General features: G+C 42.9%; 2 protein-coding genes across 3 annotated transcripts in view; one reads left to right on the top strand and one right to left on the bottom strand.

Annotated features, from left to right (window-relative positions):
• The first annotated feature begins 3,851 nt into the window (after nucleotides 1–3,851).
• CSRP2 (cysteine and glycine rich protein 2) lies at nucleotides 3,852–9,446 on the top strand. Its single transcript, XM_026867505.1, has 5 exons — nucleotides 3,852–4,002; nucleotides 5,889–6,057; nucleotides 7,055–7,187; nucleotides 7,843–7,936; nucleotides 9,115–9,446. Exons 1-5 carry the CDS (start codon nucleotides 3,891–3,893, stop codon nucleotides 9,189–9,191), a joined length of 585 nt encoding a protein of 194 aa, XP_026723306.1. The 5' UTR covers nucleotides 3,852–3,890; the 3' UTR covers nucleotides 9,192–9,446.
• The window catches only part of ZDHHC17 (zinc finger DHHC-type containing 17), an 83,051-nt gene continuing 74,885 nt past the window's right edge, over nucleotides 9,350–17,515 (bottom strand). The window contains exons 17-18 of one of the 2 annotated variants that reach the window (XR_003400295.1): nucleotides 15,000–16,368; nucleotides 9,350–13,482 (exon numbers count right to left, since the gene is read on the bottom strand). Coding sequence is in view for 1 of the 2 variants with exons in the window: in XM_026867305.1 (XP_026723106.1) it covers nucleotides 16,230–16,368 (139 nt within the window). In the remaining variant the exon portion in view is untranslated. Of the gene's footprint in view, nucleotides 16,369–17,515 lie in introns of both variants that reach the window. The other variant, XM_026867305.1, reaches the window with a different exon arrangement.

The following is a 17,515-nucleotide window of genomic DNA, read 5'->3' on the forward strand; positions in this document are numbered from 1 at the left end:
CTGAGACGTTCATAAATTGCGCACAATCTGGTCATTCACAATTCATTACAAATGAAAAAAGAAAATCATAAACGGGAAGGAAAACATCTCAGCAAGTTGCGGGTGCCAGCAGAAAAGGGGGAGGGTGGGCCCGGGGGTGCCCCGCTCCCGGTGCTGAGCCCCGGCCGGAGGGCGCTCCCGGGCGGCGGGGGCAGCGCGGGGACTGGGCGCCGCCCGGAGCTGCTGGGGCCGCCGCCTTGAGCGGGCACAAGACGCTTGGCTTCCCCAACGGGCCGCTGAAAAAGCAGTCCGGGATAACCGGGTAGCTAGAAATTCCTCAGTGGCTGTCTCGGGGCTGTTTTAGCCTTCTTGTATTTAAACCCGCCGTAAACAAACGGGTTGGAGAGGACTTTGCAGTTGCCGTGGCTTGTCACTGGTGGTTTTGGAGAATGCTGGTCGAGTAACGTGCTTCCCTCTTGACTGGGTACAAGCTGAGCAGAAGTCAGGATTTCCTCATTAGAGGACAGTAGCTGCCAACAAACCTGCAATCGAAAGTCAGAAATGTTGTTACTGGTAGTGAGATCATCTGGATGCTTAATTACTGCTCCTGACTCCCTGAAGGCCTGTCTGAACTAGCCAAAAAGTCTTGAGGGAGCAAGGATGGCTTAACGCGGGGTTGGAAGTCTGAACCTGCTACCTGTGGAGCTCTCGAAGGAGACCTGGGCAGCATGAAGCTCTAGGCTGGCCCGGTGAGAGCGGCTGGTGGCAGGAGCACAGGCTTGAACACTCCCGCGCACAGAGCTGCTTTAGGTCATCAGCCCTTCTCCCCCTAGCTGCCTTCTGGGCACCACTGCCTCAGGGTAGCCCTTGCTGTGGGGTAGTTGAAGAAGTATTGCCGTTCTTACCATGTAAACCATCATGAGAATGGAAATATCTTCTGTGGAAGAGACCACAGTCACCTTGAAGCACAGACTTAAGTTTCTTTTTGCTTTTCATTTAACGAATACCCAGAGCCCTTATCAGAAGATTTGAATCAGCTAATGGTTGCCAGATCGTCTAATACTTCATCTCCCTTGGGAAGAAAGGGTGCAATTGCACCCTGTGTTGCCCAATATTACATGGGAAATCTGGGGCAAAGCTGGAAACTTGATCCAGGTCCTCACCTCTAGTATGCATGGAAACTAAATAATTGCTCGCTAACAAAATGATTAAAATAGTTTAGACTCATGTAAATGCACAAAAGAACGTGAGTGTGGGGATGGTGAGAGGGAAACACAGAAGTAGTTCTTGCATCAAATACCGTTTACATTTTGGAAAGGAATCCAAAGTAGAAAGGAATCTCTTCTCTTTTTTCCATTTTTTTTTTTCTTTTTTTTCCAGGCCATGCATTCCTTTTCCAAAGCTTTGTGCAGCCTATATTCCCTTTAACTAAGGACGCTCTTTTCCATGATTGATGTCAGCTGCTGTGCGGTAGCACAGCCAAGCACTTGAATAAAAGAAATGGAATCTTAATTTTTAGACTCTACAGTTGTGCCAAGAATGACAAAGGCAAAGTGGGAAATGTCATAAAACTAATTTTATGAGCTTGGTCAGGGTATTAGTGCTAAACCATGGAACAGTAATGGTGCTAATCCCGTAGAAGTATTAAACAAAGGGATAGCTCAGTAATTAGTGTCAGTGTGCAAATGGTGCTGCTCAGCTGCTCTGAGGAAGTTTCCTAAGCCTTTGCTTAGGAATGTACCTAAGATGCCCCAATTTAGGTTAATAAACTAATCTTATTTTCCCACATGCCATGAATGGCTGTCTGCTTGTCTTGGACAAAGGTCTTGTAGCAGCTACTTGGCAGCAGCTCTTACTTAGGAACCACACAACCTTCCCTGCATCCCTAAAACTGCTGAACTGCTGGTCAGACTGCTTGGGCAGGAGGCTTGTTTTAGCAGGACTGGCAAGATGGGTCACTTAATTCAGGCGTAGCCAGAACTGCTGCTCTGAGATGTGATTTGTGAGTCTCCTCTACCTTGTTTGGGGAGCACAAGGCAGCAGCCGGGCATCTGCAAGACCCCTCATTCTGCACTGAAGTCTCTCCCACGTGTCAGTGAGAGCTGCTTGTAGAAATAGCATCTTGAAGCAAAGCAGTCCTCTGTGAGTCATGGCAGTGTTTCCAGTTCCTCTCTGTTGGCCAGGGGGATAACTGGATGTTGGTAGTCCTCTGGTGCTGGTTCAGAGGGATAAGTGGCAAAGCTGACTGAAGGCAGCAGGTCATGTGGGGCATGTGTGGGGATGCTGTCGTGTGTCTCTTCTCCCTGTCTGGCCAACATAGGAGAGCCTCTAAGGGTGACTGAAGGTGCGTTGTGCAGAGAGAAGCTAGCAGCTTTCGACAGATCCCTCCCTCCCTCCCTGATAGCTGACCTGTACTGCAGTGCTGCTGTGGGGAGCCTGCTGGGAGGGAACAGTGCTGCTGGTGGGGTAGGGTGGCAGGGGGTGCCCTCTGGGCTTCCAGTGGACAAACCCATGGACCTCACCCAGAAATCTTGTCTGAAACAAAGGTCATGAAGGAGCAGGGGGAGGGTGATGAGGCCTGAGCAGCGCTGCTGGCTTAGGATCACAGAATTGATAACCCTCAATTATTGATTGTTTGGCTGCTGTTGACCTCTGTGATTATGAAAGGTGGTCCCCTGGTGGTGAGCTCCGGGGGAGCAAACCAGCATTAACCAATGGTTGCAAGTCATGGCCAGGTCAGCAATGACTGAGAGATGAGCCTTCAGCTAACACTGCTATGTTAGTTTGTGGTGGTGGGAGGAAGAAAGCCCCAGAAAAGCCAAAGGTGGTGGGCAGTACTCTGCTTTGGTGCTTTAACCCAGGGCTGTTAATAGGAGGAGCAGGAGGAGCTCCCAGTTGAACTGGGAGGGAACTGCTGGTGGTGATGGCATGAGTGCAGGGAAGCTGGGGAGGGGGCAGCTCAGCTTGAGGTGGGACAGTTGCTGCTTCTGGCTTGATGTAGGAGACTGTTCCCAAGACTGTAGTTTGACATGATGGATGATGGTGCCTGTCCCTCCCTGCTAACCTTCTGTCCTTTGCAAGTAATGCGTGAGAGTGAGTTTTACTTTATTTTAAAGCAGCTGTGGCTCCTTGAGCAGTTGGGTTTGGTTCATATACCTGTCTGGTAAAGGTGCAGTTCGTGTAATAGTGGTGGAGTCCCTGGGAAATAATCCCCCTTAAGCTTCTTTGAAGTGCAGGCATGATTTTAAAGGAGTGCAGAATGTCCCTACAGCCCTAGTAAGTGGTTCTTCGATGAGGTGAACTTTGGCTTTGACTGCATCCCAAATGATAGGCCCTGCGGTAAAATGAAATGTCGTTGTTGGCACAATTGGTTTGCTTCCATCAGACAAGAGGCCCACTGTTAATGAAGCATAGAAACTGAAATTATATCCATCTGGGGGGGTGTTTGCTCAAGGTACAGTAAAGCCCTTGTGCATGAAACTATAATTTGTGCGTATCCAATTTACGTAACTTTCAAAACTCTGGGCAAGGACAGGAGGACACGTCTCGTGAAGACTGTGTCTCTGTTTTTCTTGCTGTTCAGCAGCAGCAGTGGCCTCTGTTCCCCTTGCCAGTCCATCTGCTTTTACAAACAGCTGTAGAGAGCCTGCCTAAGCCTTTAAGTCTAGTCTGGGATCTGAAGGGCTGAGAAATTGATCTGATCACAAAAACTTCTCATGTGGTGGAACGTCACTCACGTTTTTAAACCATTGGCGAAATTGCAGGCTTGTGCTCTGATATACAAACTTCATACACCTGGGTTCAAGGAGCCTGTAATGCCAGCTGTCCTTGAGCTGGGGTGGTGGATGACACTGTGATTAATAAATCTCTCCCCTTCTCCCCTCCTGCCTGGCTGGGCGCACAGAGCCACCATGCCGAACTGGGGAGGTGGCAACAAATGTGGTGCCTGCGGCCGCACCGTCTACCATGCCGAGGAGGTGCAGTGCGACGGGAGGAGCTTCCACCGGTGCTGTTTTCTCTGCAGTAAGTGTTCCCTGCCCACTCCCCCGCAAAACCTCTCCTGGCATCACTGTGGAATCACAACAGCAAGGTGTTGGTCTACTGCAGACGTCCCAGGCTCAGCTGGCACCTGTGATGCACAGGGGATGGCAGCAGCCAGAGATGGCTTTGTCCATCACGTGTTGGGCTTGACTCCTGTGCCTCCCAAAGCAGAGCACATCATGCTTTTCTCCTCCGTTTGCCCCCCTTCCCAGCCTTCTCAGGAGTCTAAGGGATCTTTAGGATGGAAACCTGGCTTAAGTGTCACTCACACAGAGAAGAAAGCCCAGTAGCAGAACGCCTTTTGCACTGATCTGAGCTCAGCTGGACTTCTTCTGGTGGTCCTGGGGCTGGCAGCAGCTGAGAACAGTTATCAAGCCCCTGCCCTGAAGTCCCGTGCAGACGGGGACACTGACGTGCCTGAGCACAGCCGAGTTGTTGGTGCTTTAGCATGGCTGAAAGCCTAGACTTTCTTGGCACAGGCGTCTGTGGTTTATTTCAGATGAAAGAAGTCCAAAGCATTGTTTTCCAGTCCAACCAACAAGCCCAGTGAGGCATTGAAAATAGCTTTCTCTGCTGAAAAGACCTCTGCCTAGATGAAGAGAACAAAGGGTCGCTGTGAATTGGAGGCTACTGCTTTGCAAACAGACAAGCCTGTCTGTCTGAATCAGAGAATTTTATCTTCTTACAAACATGAGGTACTGTTTTGTCCTGCTTGCTGGTGTTTAATACCTACAGGCAGAGCCTCCCTCTTCATATAAGCCACAGTTAGAATGGGCCCTCTCACTAGTTTGCAGCACGATGTCTGCAGCATAACATCAGTGTAGTGTGCTGGCATGTGAGCCTCGGCGCACCTACGCTCCATTCCCTTAGCTCTGCAGCAGTCACAAAAAAAGATTAGATGTCTCGGCTGCCTCATTTTCAGCCTTTTATGGTAGTTTCTATTAAAAGAAACCTGGAACTAAACAGTCAAACAATGGCTCTAGTGTGTCTGATTATTTGCTTTTTCTTAGTGCATAGTCCTACTGGGGTTAAAGTCTGTAGACTTAACAAACATGCATTAGTTGATTTACTTATTGGATATTTGTATCTTGTAAAAAGAACCTTGAAGCTAATGAATGCCATAAGCAAAGGTCACACTGTATTTTGAAGACCTTAAAACTCTTTTTAAACAAAAAAATTCTTAAGACTTGTGTTCCATTACACACACACACACTTCTTTGTCTTGGGCATAATGCTGTTGTGGACTGAAAGACCATGCCAGTTAGGACACAAAAGAAGGTTTAAGAAGGAAATAGTTCTTCTACTGTAACCTTGAGCAGAGTGCTTGCATTGTGCTGAAGGACAATGCAGGAATGCCAGAAAAGCACAGTATCTCCAGTGACAGCTGTGAAAAAGTCCCAGCTCTGCTCCAAACTAGTACCAAGACAGGGGGAAAACCTTGAAGTTTGTTTTGTTTTTGTTTTTGTTTTTTTTCCACAGCCCCACCTTGGCCAGAAGGACAGGACAGGGGCTCTTCTGCACTCATAGATTTTTGCTTTATGCTCTATGGCATCTGTGAAGGGAAACTGCTGACTGCACTATCTGGGTTTCTGAGCAGCCTCATCTGTCAAACCACAGCAAGTTTCCAGGCTTTAAATGTCATGGTCATGAAGAGGTGGGAGGGAATGGAGGCCTTTACAGGGCTAAGCATAATTCATTAATTCAAACAACCTGCTTCCCCTAATCACTGGCTGTCCCACAACCTAATAAGAGGAATTATGGACAAGGAAACGCATAACATCACTTGTCACTTGATTTTTTGGCTTACTACATGTGCTCATACAAATGCTCCCTTAAGATAGTTTAAACTTTTTTTTTTTCCCCTCCAGTGGTCTGCCGGAAAAATTTGGACAGCACAACTGTAGCAATTCATGATGCTGAAGTTTACTGCAAGTCTTGCTATGGAAAAAAGTATGGCCCGAAAGGTTATGGATATGGCCAAGGGGCAGGCACGCTGAACATGGACAGGGGAGAGAGACTGGGCATCAAGCCTGAGAGGTGAGTGAACTGAGCTGGGTGCTGTGTGACCCTTGTCCTTCAGTACTGTTTTCAGAGGAGTCTTTCAGGCAAGGTTTTCTATTCCAGACAACATGAATCAAATGCTGAAAAATGCCCCAGTATAATCGAATGCAGGGCATTTAACCTGCAGTGCACGAAACTTCCACTGGTGACTATGTGAGTAGGCAGTGTATGAGCAGGAATTACTGCAGGTAAAGATGCACTAACCCTATGCATGAGCCATAGGGGACTGGATTACAGAGCTGCTGATGGCTCCGCACAAGTCTGAGGAGGTGACTGTGGGTCTTGAGTTGCTCTCCTAAATAAGCTGCAAATGCAAATGTTCAACAGGTTATGGCAGGGATGGATTTAGAGAGCTGAGAATCTGAGGCTACAAGAATGAATTTTTAACTGGCAAATGAAGAATCATTTCTGCTTAATTATAGCCAAAACCAAGAGGCCTAATAAATAGTGAACATTCCTAGCCTGATTAAGTTCTTGCTGTAAAGCAAAGCATGTGGAATGAAGCTGAGGTATGCTTCACAAATTGCTTTGTATAAGTTTCCAAATTATTGCTTGATGTTTATATGATATATGTGCTCCACCCAGGTTCAGTGATCAGTTCAGGTTCCAGATTATGATCAGTGGACAGGAATTTAACAGAATTATTTGTAACTCCCCATCTGATAAATCCACATCCTGATACAGAATTCAGCAGTTCTAGAGAAGTGAAAAGGTGAAGGCTCTTTAGAAAACTGGCTTTTACAGTAGCTTCTTTTTATGCTTTGAAGCATGGTCTTTCTCTTCTTGTTTTATGTTTGTTTTTTTTTTCCCCGCCAAGTGTAATTGATAGCCTTGCTGGTAACTTACTTCACCAGTTTTGCAGAAATACTGTATTCTGTACTGTGTGTTGGATACTGCTCTGTCAGGGTTGTTAAGAAGAGCAAGAGGTCATTTAGTAAAAGAGTAAAGACAACAAATGTCCTGTTTCTTTCAGCACGCCCTCTCCCCACAGACCCACAACAAATCCAAACACTTCAAAGTTTGCTCAGAAGTTCGGAGGGGCAGAGAAATGCTCCAGGTGTGGCGATTCTGTTTATGCGGCAGAGAAAGTAATAGGGGCTGGAAAGGTAAGGAACTGCATGCTCTGTTTTGTACCTGCTACGTGGACTTTAACGTGAACAAGGTACGTTATGTGGGTTTCAGTAGGGAACCGTGAGGCAGAATTACCTTAAAATTGCATTTCTTAGCATTGGAAATAGTCAAATCAATCAGCTTAACAAAAAGCACTTGAAATACAGGATGATGAGGGCTTACCCTGGGCTTCAGAGGTGAAGCTTCAATATCGTCTTGTGCCAGAGACTTGAAGCAGACTATGGGAGTGCTTTCCCCCCAGAAGAAGGGAGCAGTCTTGTGGTGTGCAGCTTTTGGTAAAGGCTGAATATTTCAGTAGAAAGGGGATGGTCTCTGAAAATTCTGTGTAAAACTGAGCCAGCTGTCTGACTTGATACAGAGAGCCAAGATCTGCTCTGAGTTGATTAGAGTAAGCCCTAACCTTTCAAAATGTTGCCCTGAGCAGGACACAGTGTGGAATTCGGGGCTTTGCATCACTCGCAGAAATGCAGATGCTCTCATCTGCTACTGATGCACTTGAACTGGTTTTTATTGCACCAGTCATCTATAAACGGTATTGATGCAAGCATCTCCAGTTAATGCATTTTTTTTTACCAAGTCAGGCATTCTGTGTATTTAAACTATCTTTTTCTTTCTTTTTTTTTTCCCTAGCCATGGCACAAAAACTGCTTCCGATGTGCCAAGTGTGGAAAAAGCCTAGAATCTACAACCCTAACTGAAAAGGAGGGAGAAATCTATTGTAAAGGTGAGGAAAGAAACAAAGATCATTTATTTATGGTTCAAAGTAATTGGCTTGGATTAGAAATAGTGTGACCAGCAGAAGTAGGGAGGTGATAGTCCCCCTGTGCTCTGCACTGGTGAGGCCACACCTGGAGTATTGTGTCCAGTTTTGGGCACCTCAATATGAGAGAGAAACCAAGGTGCTGGAGCGAGTGCAGAGGAGGGCAACGAAGCTGGTGAAGGGCCTGGAGAATAAATCCTATAAGGAATGATTGAAAGAGTTGGGACTGTTTAGTCTGGGGAGGAGAAGGCTGAGGGGAGACCTCATCACTCTCTACAACTACCTGAAAGGAGATTATAGAGAGGTTGATGCTGGTCTCTTCTCACAGGTAATTAGCGATAGAACAAGAGGGAACGGCTTTAAACTGCAACAGGGGAGGATCAGACTGGACATTAGGAAAAAATTTTTCACAGAGTGGTCAGGCAGTGGAATAGCCTGCCCAGGGAGGTGGTGGGGTCACCATCCCTGGATGTGTTTAAGGGTCATTTAGATGAGATGCTGGGGGATACGGTGTAGGGGAGAACTTTGTAGAGTAGGGCTGATGGTTGGACTCAATGATCCCAAGGGTCTTTTCCAACCTGAATGATTCTGTGATTCTGTACTGTGTTACAAGGATGGATGCTGAATTTATTCCTGATATAAGAAACTTTCAGGCTCCTGTCAAGATGGGAATGTTCTCTAAGTCATATGAATAGAGCTGAGAAATAAAGTACATATTGAAGCTGCTGACGTAGCTTGCATTTGCATCAAGCAAAACTGAGAAATGCAGCAGCAGCTCGTGCTCTCTGCCTGCGTCAGTGAGGAAAGAAGCTAGGAGGAGGCATCCTGCCATCATCACTTGATCCACACTGGTTTGATGTACTGATGACAGTATATGTCTTAACAGATACCTAGCCACAGAACTAAGTTATGAATTGCTTTCACAGAGTAGGTTGGGAGCTATATGGACCAAACTGTCATGGCTGTTGAGTTCAGGCATGGTGGTTCCGCAGCTTAACAAAATGTTTTTTCCAACAGGGTTGCTTCCAGTGGGAATGTTCTTGGGGACTAATAGGAAGTGACTGAGGGAGTTAGCCTAGACAGTGCTGTTCTTAATGATTGAGTCAGAAGCCTCAGCTTCCACATGTTCATCTTTCTTGCAGGTTGTTACGCGAAGAATTTTGGCCCCAAAGGATTTGGGTATGGCCAGGGAGCAGGCGCCCTAGTTCATGCCCAGTGAAGGGGGCACAGCTCAAAGTCCCTTCAGAACCCCTTACGGCTCTGCTGAGATCCTGCTACAAGAAACAAAAGTTTCCTAAATATTACTAACTACTGTGAAACAGATACTAGTTACTGTAGTGCTTGGGCATACATTCAGCAGATTTTTTTTTTTTAAAAAAAAAAGCACTGCTTTTTTCCTTGCTTTGTATATCACACTGTAACACTTTTAATACTGAGTATCAAGTCAGTAAAGCTTTGCTTGTTGATATATCCTGAAGTCAAGTGTTACATGCTTTGTCAGCAATAAAAGTATAGGAAGTGGGCTTGGGGTACTTCGGGGTGGAGATATGATGCTACAGACTTGGCCTTCAGGGAAGGTCTGCACCCAGCGTGACTGGAAGCTGGACATACTGAGCACTGATCATGGCCTTCAGAGGTTGGACAACTGTCTCCCAGTATCACACCATCATATGCATGTGCAAGGCAACTTGCTGCTCACTGCACAGAAGTAGTAAATCTTAATCTACTGCTCTGAAAGAGATACCGTGTAAGTTGCTGGTGTGCCTCAGTGGCTGACTGTTGCCATAGAGACTCTAGTGAATGGAAAACAAACTTTACCACTGTAATATTTTGTGGGATTGCACCTGCTTTGGTATTGAGGTTCAAGGTAATTGGCTTGTATTAGAAGTAGGTTACTGTGCACAGGACTTACTGTGTAGGAGTGCTCTAGGGAGACAGCTATAGTCCCTACTCAGCAGTTGACCAAGCTTTGGACTATGCTGTCAATCTCAGGTTTAAGAGTAGCTTTTGACCTTTTCTCAGGAGTGTTAGGACCATTAGTTCCCTGAAGAGGGGAGAGGGTTTCAGCCTCTTGAGGACAGCATCTGACAAGGTAGCTGCAGCATAAAAACAGAGCAGAATAAAATTCAGTCTTTTAAGTGCTCTCTTTGGTCTAAAGGTGACTTGAACTCAAGTTGATGGGCAAGGAGTAATGGCAGTTAAACACATCAAATGCAGTGTAGATCTACTCCGTGTGAACACACCAGATGGGCGAAAGCCATATCATCAGGGGCCTTGACTCTGCTAATGTAACTCTTTAGGAACTGCTACTAATAGAAGTCTACAATTAGGAGGCAATTACTTTTGCCTTAGCCAGATCTTGAGTGGAAAGCTCACAGAACTTGGCTGCTTTTGGGGGCTAGAGCAGCTCCCAACACAAGCCTGCAAAGCCTGAGCTGATAGTACCTGCAACTGCACATCTTGTGAAACAAATGGGAGTTACCTCAACAGGCAGCCCAAGACCAGCCAAACCCAAAGGCCTTACTTATGTGAGAATGAAGTACTTAAGCCTGTAATAGTTTTGCAAAAATCACCCAGTTTAAGGCAGCTTGCCTTGTTCTAGTCCTAAATTTCTTGAGCACCTGAAGCAGACCTTCGTTAGTGTGCTCAGGCTCCTCTGCCAAGGTCCTTTTTCAAAGCTAATAGCATCCTGTTGCCTACAGTAAGGAGATGGCATGAAATCTGGGCATCACCACCTTTTAAAAGTACAAACTGAGCCTCAGAGGAGCACACCTGTAGGTAACGGGTGTTTGCAGGAGTGTCTTTCCATCCCTTCCAGTGAAGGACAGGCTATTGCACAGCAAGGGCTTTCCTAGAGGCCAACCACAGCAGCAGGGAGGTGCAAACTCCAGCCCTGGTGGCTACAACCCACATGGTGTTCTGGGGTGGAGGGGCAGGTTCAGTTTCAACTATCATCATGCCCAACAGAAGTTAGTTGAAACTGAGTGGTTTGGAAAGCACGCTGATACTTTTTGGGGGAAAAAAAACCCCAACCTTAACAGACTGGATTTATGGAGATGCATTCAAGACTGGGAACATGGCAATAAAATAGTAAGCAAGTGTGTCAACACAGTCTAAGGCAGAGTTTCAAGCAGCATCTACCACTGTGGTCTGAGGCAGTGAAGCAATGGAAGCCAAAAGCCTAATTAGAAAAATACATACTAGTCAAAATAATACACAAAGAGCATTTTGTAGGGGTTACAAAGGAACAATGTGGATATGAGGAAGAACAGACAGCTGGCTCAAAATGTGAGCCAAGAGCTTATGCAGTTCACAGAGAGGGAAAGATTACAACTGAAAAAGACAACAGAGTAAGGCAAAAACAGCACACATTTCAGGTGGGAGTGAGACAGCAAGCAAGAGCACAGCCCACAAAACCTGGGCAGAAACCTTTGGTCCTGCTACTCATACTGATAATCTTAATACTTTTCTCCTTAGAAAAAAAAAAAAAAAAGTACTTTTTAATCAATTACCTTGATAGTTGTGCAGGGAGGATAGATTCCCTCTGACTCTTCCAACCTGAGCAAGGACAGCTCTAACTTAGAAGTGGTATCCAGGCCCCAGCAGCTGAGAACATGAAGACAATGAAAATATTCCCTTTCTATAGCCTTGTTACCTGATGGAAGTGCTTTCTCTTCTCAGGAAAGGCATTATGTAAGATGGTGAGGGGCACTGGTCAATAGACAGAAACCAAAATAAGGCTTTTGACCCACTAGTGAGCCGATGAAACCACTCCTCATTAGTTGATGTAGCTACTGTAGTGGATTTAAACCCACCACATTAGCAGAGTTGCAGGTGCAGTTTATACTGACAAAACCAGTCATCTAACACACTGTTTATTTACCTATAAAATACAGCTTTCAATTCTTCAAAAGAGGAACTGTAGAAGTGATTAAAACTGCTAAAAATCAAGGGCTTCCCTTTAATTTCCTGGAGGGAGGCATAGCAGTAACTCACAGCTCCATACTGCTCTACATCTCAACAACTTATTTAACAACAGAAAAATAAAGAAAAGGAATACAGAGAATTTGTGACTATAAAAACAATATACCTGTCAAGAGAAACGCGTACCCTACACTGAAGTGCTTTCACTTGGTTACTGTCAACTTTTCAGCTGCAGCAAAGCACTGATGAACAAAAGCTCAGCCCAGGCTAGAGTAATGCTTTGAGTTAGTCTCAGTTTGGAGCCCTAATTCCAGGAGAAATTTGCTCTCAAAAGTACTGTGACTTCATGATCTGGAGATCTTAAGTAGTACATAAGGTTGGAGGCAATGTGAATATGGCACAAAGTTTATAAGATACAGCACTGAGTTTATAAGATACTACAAATAATTCAACCTGGAATTAAGTAGGTGCAATTTTTACTGATCTCCATTCAGTAGCCTAAGGTAGATAAAATCCAAATGCAAGTGTTCACAAGCAGATATTGCCTTCATAGCAAAACCATCTGATTTTACTTAAAGGCAGCTCATGGCCGGTGCAAGGGAGTAAACTCTAAGCCAGCCATAATGAGGGTGCAGAGGGCAGGCTTCTTACCAAATAAAACAAACCCAGTAACCTCCTTTCAAGTCATCAGGAGCCCACCCGTACCTCCCAAGTGCAGCAACCTCTCTGATGAAGCACTGCAAGTGTCCGATGGAGATCTTCAGCACAGAATGTCTTTTTTTAACATCCTCATTAAATTCCAGCTGGGATAGTTACCTTGTTTCTACTCAAAAATCTAACCTTTACCATGGACCAGAAGAGCCAAGGTATTGTCTTCTGCAAATGCCATCTAGAAGCACACACATCTTGGTCATACCTGCTAGCCCTATGTGGATGTCTTGTTTACCCTTAAAATACCTCAAATGTCATTAAATACATATATTTGGCCACCTGAAATGTTCCCTAGGACGAATTCTCCCTTAAGAAGTGTTACCCTGCCAGCATGCTTTACTCAAAAGAAAGGAGTATCTAATTAGGGAATGGTAACTCTAATCAGTAGTACAAAGGCATACTTTACCAAAACCCACTGTGGTTTGCAGGATTTCACATTAGCACAGAACTGGGTGCACGTTATCTTTGAAAGACCTATAAATCTTTCCTGAAAGACCTTACTAAAATAAGATGCAAGATGGCAGCTATTTTCTCATAGTACAGCTTCTGAAATCAGGCAAAAATACAACACTGTGTGAAATCATGTCCCAAGTCAAGACAAACACTGCATCTAAGAGTCAATATTTATTTGATTAATAACTTACAAAATTTAACAGATTTAATTTATGTAAGGAGAGCTATTTTATTAAACATTTTACAGATTTTTTTTTTTTTTGTTCACAATGTAATACATCAAGATCTCGACAGTATTAAAATAATACTTGGCACAGTTATAAATAAAGAATATACAGAAAAATCCATAGCTTAAAATGTAGTGATGCTGTTTTATACATTAACTGAAAAAAAATCTGGTGGACATCAAAGAATACAGAAACCTGCAAAGAAACAGCACATGTTTAGGGCCAAGACAAAATTCCAATTTATTCTATTTATGTCAGATTAAGTTGGTCTGATCTGCCGCTGGTCTGGATCAGCTTTGTTAAGTTCCAGAAGCAATGCAGTTTTGCTTCAACAAGTGAATTCTAAGTTTGATAACTCGACAGAAAAATGCTGCATAGTTGGCTCCCCCCTGCTTGATTTTATGATTTCACGTCAAATGATTCAGTGTTACTCAAGACGAGTTACATTTTGCACTGGAAACTTCATACATCCCAAATCCATATATGCAAGTTAATTTTCACAACTACCTACTTTGCTCAAATTCTGCAGGTCTCAACAAAACTGTCACCAGAGAGCTATTAAGTAGTAAATTGTGCAGAACTCACTACATACTATCAAAGATCACCTCTTTTGCAAACATTTTTGACATGGACTGCATGACACAATTCATGGCAGTTAATGCTACTGGGCAACTCAAACCAAAACTTGTATCATGTACTGAACTGCTCTTCTGGTGCTAGGCGATATTTAATAAAGTGGATTGAAGTTCTTCAAGTCAACCGACCCGCAACAGAAATGTGAAAAAACACCCATAAATGAACAAATATGCAGAACATTACTGGTGATTAAAATAAACATCATTGTAAAGCCTTCAATGCTTTTCTGGTTAGAAAAAAAATATGAGCAACTAATGTTAACTGTTTTCACTGAAATAGAACGTGTCCTCAATTAGGATTACAAATTTTGTCAGACAAAAAAAGCAAAACCTTCTTGCCACCCCTGTACCCAAACCTCTCCCATTAAAACTGTGTCCAAGACAAGTTGATTTTTTTCCAGTATTAAACATTCAAGTACTCTAATTCTGCACTTCTGTAAACCCTGGTATCTGGTACTTGCAAACTAAGTGTGTGTCTTGAGATCAATGAACAACTACAGAAAAAATGTTTACTTGCAAATACTGAACATCAACTATTTACAGTTTCACTGCTCCTCTTACTAAGGCAAGGGCCGGGAATACCACTAGATTGCTTTATTACCTGTAATCTGCATATTACAGAAAACGCTAATTTTGCCAAGCATCAAACATGCAGTGAATTTGCAGGGCGTAATGCCTATTAACAGCAATATTGAACATCACTAAAAGCTCATTAGATATCTTCCTACATTTTTTTTGGTTGAATAAAATGAAAATGAGCAGCTTTAAATACACTAAACACACACTCACAGAGAGAAAACTATTTGATAAATTATTTATATACAGATACACATTCTTTACACTGGTCTCAAACATCTGCTTTCAGGTCCCTCCCCAAACTCCCCTCACAGGTTTCTTGAACCACTGGGTTGCTACAGCACTTAGAAGAGAACTAACCTGATTCTCAGTCTCTCTGTAAACAATAGTTAAGGAAGCAGTGAACAATTCACTATGAGTGTAAGAAAACACCATAACAAAAATCAGTGCATCACATTCAAGAAAAGCCCCTTTGGAATGCAATTTCAGATCATTCCTTACCTTCCAAACATATCTGTAGCATGAGAACTTAAAGAAATTAAGGGTGATTTCCACGTGCCAATACACCATCTTCTTCAGAACGTTGTGTTACATTTTCTGTGTGCGCATGCTATTATGGGGATTATTTTTTTGTTAAAGTTTGGTTTCCATTATTTTACCTCCAAACAAAATAAGAATTTCAGACAACTCTGGGTTCTTCTTCTGCAGTTGCATTCAATTTAAAACTATCCTGTCTTTTTATAATTAAGATTTTTTGCTTTTGCATCTCTGTTTTCCCCCATGCAATTTCTCTTCTAACATATCTCCAATTACACAACATTGTACTGTATAAGGACCAAACCTAATACTGAAACATTGCTAGTTTTTAAGTTACTTATACAATTAACTCAAAGATATTTTTTTTCCACTTTTTTCCTGAACATTATATGCGGTACTCTAGTTTTACAGGTGTATCATGCATTTTAGCAGGCCTTTAACTTTAACAGTAGAGCTTTCCTTATTTGTGCGATTGTTTATTTCAGACTATATAATCTCAGAACAGGGTTATTACAAGTATTTAGTTGTACCACTAACTGGAGGCAAAAACAATCACCAAAAAATGTGGGCAAAGTATCTTTTCTCAACATTATCTGACATGCCCTACTGCTATAACTTAACATGTTACAGTGGATTCCCACCACATGATGTTTATAACAGTATTGAAAAGCACATTTTTCAATGTACATAATACTACAGAAAATCTGTATTAAAAAAAAAATCACATTACAGGAACTACAACATAGCGATCAGTGAACTCTGCCATCATGAAATTTAGTTTTATAGTCTAGATTATTGTTTCAGTGGAATTATTCATATTGGGAAATAAATTTTTCTGCTGAGCACAACGTAACTACTTATGTCAATACTTCAATAATCTCATGCTCCATTGTGAAAGACCTTAAACAAAAAACCCAACAACAAATACTGTGAATATGCTGTCGCGAATAATTCTCATGTTAAGAACTGTTAAAATCCCTTTTCGATCTTCCTCCTCTTCCTTATCAGGTTTGGCAGTTTGTTCTGTCCATTTTTACTTTGTTAATAAAGTTCTGATGAAGAGAAGGTACCTTATGATTCATCATCAGCCCTACACATAGCATGCTACTCTTCAAGGGATGCGGATTCGAGAGAGAGAGAGAAAATTTTTCAGGCACCACTCAGATATGATATGCTCACAGGATGAAGGTGGTGCTACACTAGCTGGTAGCCTGATCCTGAAGTCTGGTCATATTCTATTGTATACTGCCTTGTCCAGTCCACGATAACAGGCCGAAAAAGACCACAGCATCTGAATTCAAAGAAGTCTATAATGTTCCTTATACATCCATGGCTAAAACCAAAACAAAACCACATGTTAGTAAGCAATATCATAGTTCATCTAACAAAGTGCAATATTTTTTTGTCTACCTACAAATTCAATTCTTCCCCCTTTAAGTTCTTAATTGTAGAAAACCAATTCAGCTAAGAATTGTCTTGGTGCTTGCTGATGAGCAAGTTCTGAAATAAGAAGTTGTCACCAGACTGGTGAATGTTTGATCCTTGAACACAACTAAGACACTAACTTTCTTCCAATATCTACCAAAACTGTATGGAGAAACGTAACATACTGTTGGCAGTGCACCATCACGTAGCATAGCATGGTAATTCAGATCCCTTTCTAAGAAGAAAGTTGAATTGTACAGATGGATACAAGACAAAACAGCATGAAGTGAATGTCTTCTTAGAATAACTTCCATTTTTATTAATATCTTTTTCTGTCATACACACTGGTTCACCAGCTGCAGGTCTAAGATCAATTAAGACCCTCGACAACACAAAATTAAGAAAGCATTATCTGAATTAAATGAACTATTCAAACCTTTCTTACTTTCTGTTGTTGAATCACTTAAGTGTCAAATATTTAAGATGCCTACATCAAAATTCCAACATGTTGTTTTTTTTAACTTAATTACATATAGGGTGAATAGATCATGGTTTTCTGGAAGAGAAGCTCGTGTTACGGTATACGCAAGGGCAGGTCTAAGCAACAAGGAGATGACAACTCCTCGATGTCAACGCTTCATATGACAGGTGATGCCAAGTCAGTTATTTTAGACATCTGGTATTATTTTCAGGAGTCATTTTTATAATAGCAGCTATTTCAGTGTAAATGGTTTCTGAATGTGACATTAATTTGGGGATAAAAACAGTAGTTTTTTCCTGTCCTGTGGACCACCCTGTGTTCTTCAAGCAAAATAATTATCTGGTTTTGTCACAACTCTAATCTGTAAGAAGACTGCAACCAGAGAGAGATGCTTGACTGCTTCCAACTAGGAGTTTTGTACGGAGAGATATTGAAAAAAGATCCCACAAATTTTTATTCTAGCACAAAAATCAAACTGCAACAATAACACCTATCTCCTGGGTGTCACCTGAAAGAGCAGCAGATCCCACAGCAGACACAGCATATGCAGCAGAATGAGACATGCTTCTGACCT

This window comes from Athene cunicularia (genome assembly GCF_003259725.1).
Source record: "Athene cunicularia isolate RWA chromosome 1 unlocalized genomic scaffold, athCun1 chr1_part2, whole genome shotgun sequence".
In the NCBI taxonomy this organism is placed as follows: domain Eukaryota; kingdom Metazoa; phylum Chordata; class Aves; order Strigiformes; family Strigidae; genus Athene; species Athene cunicularia.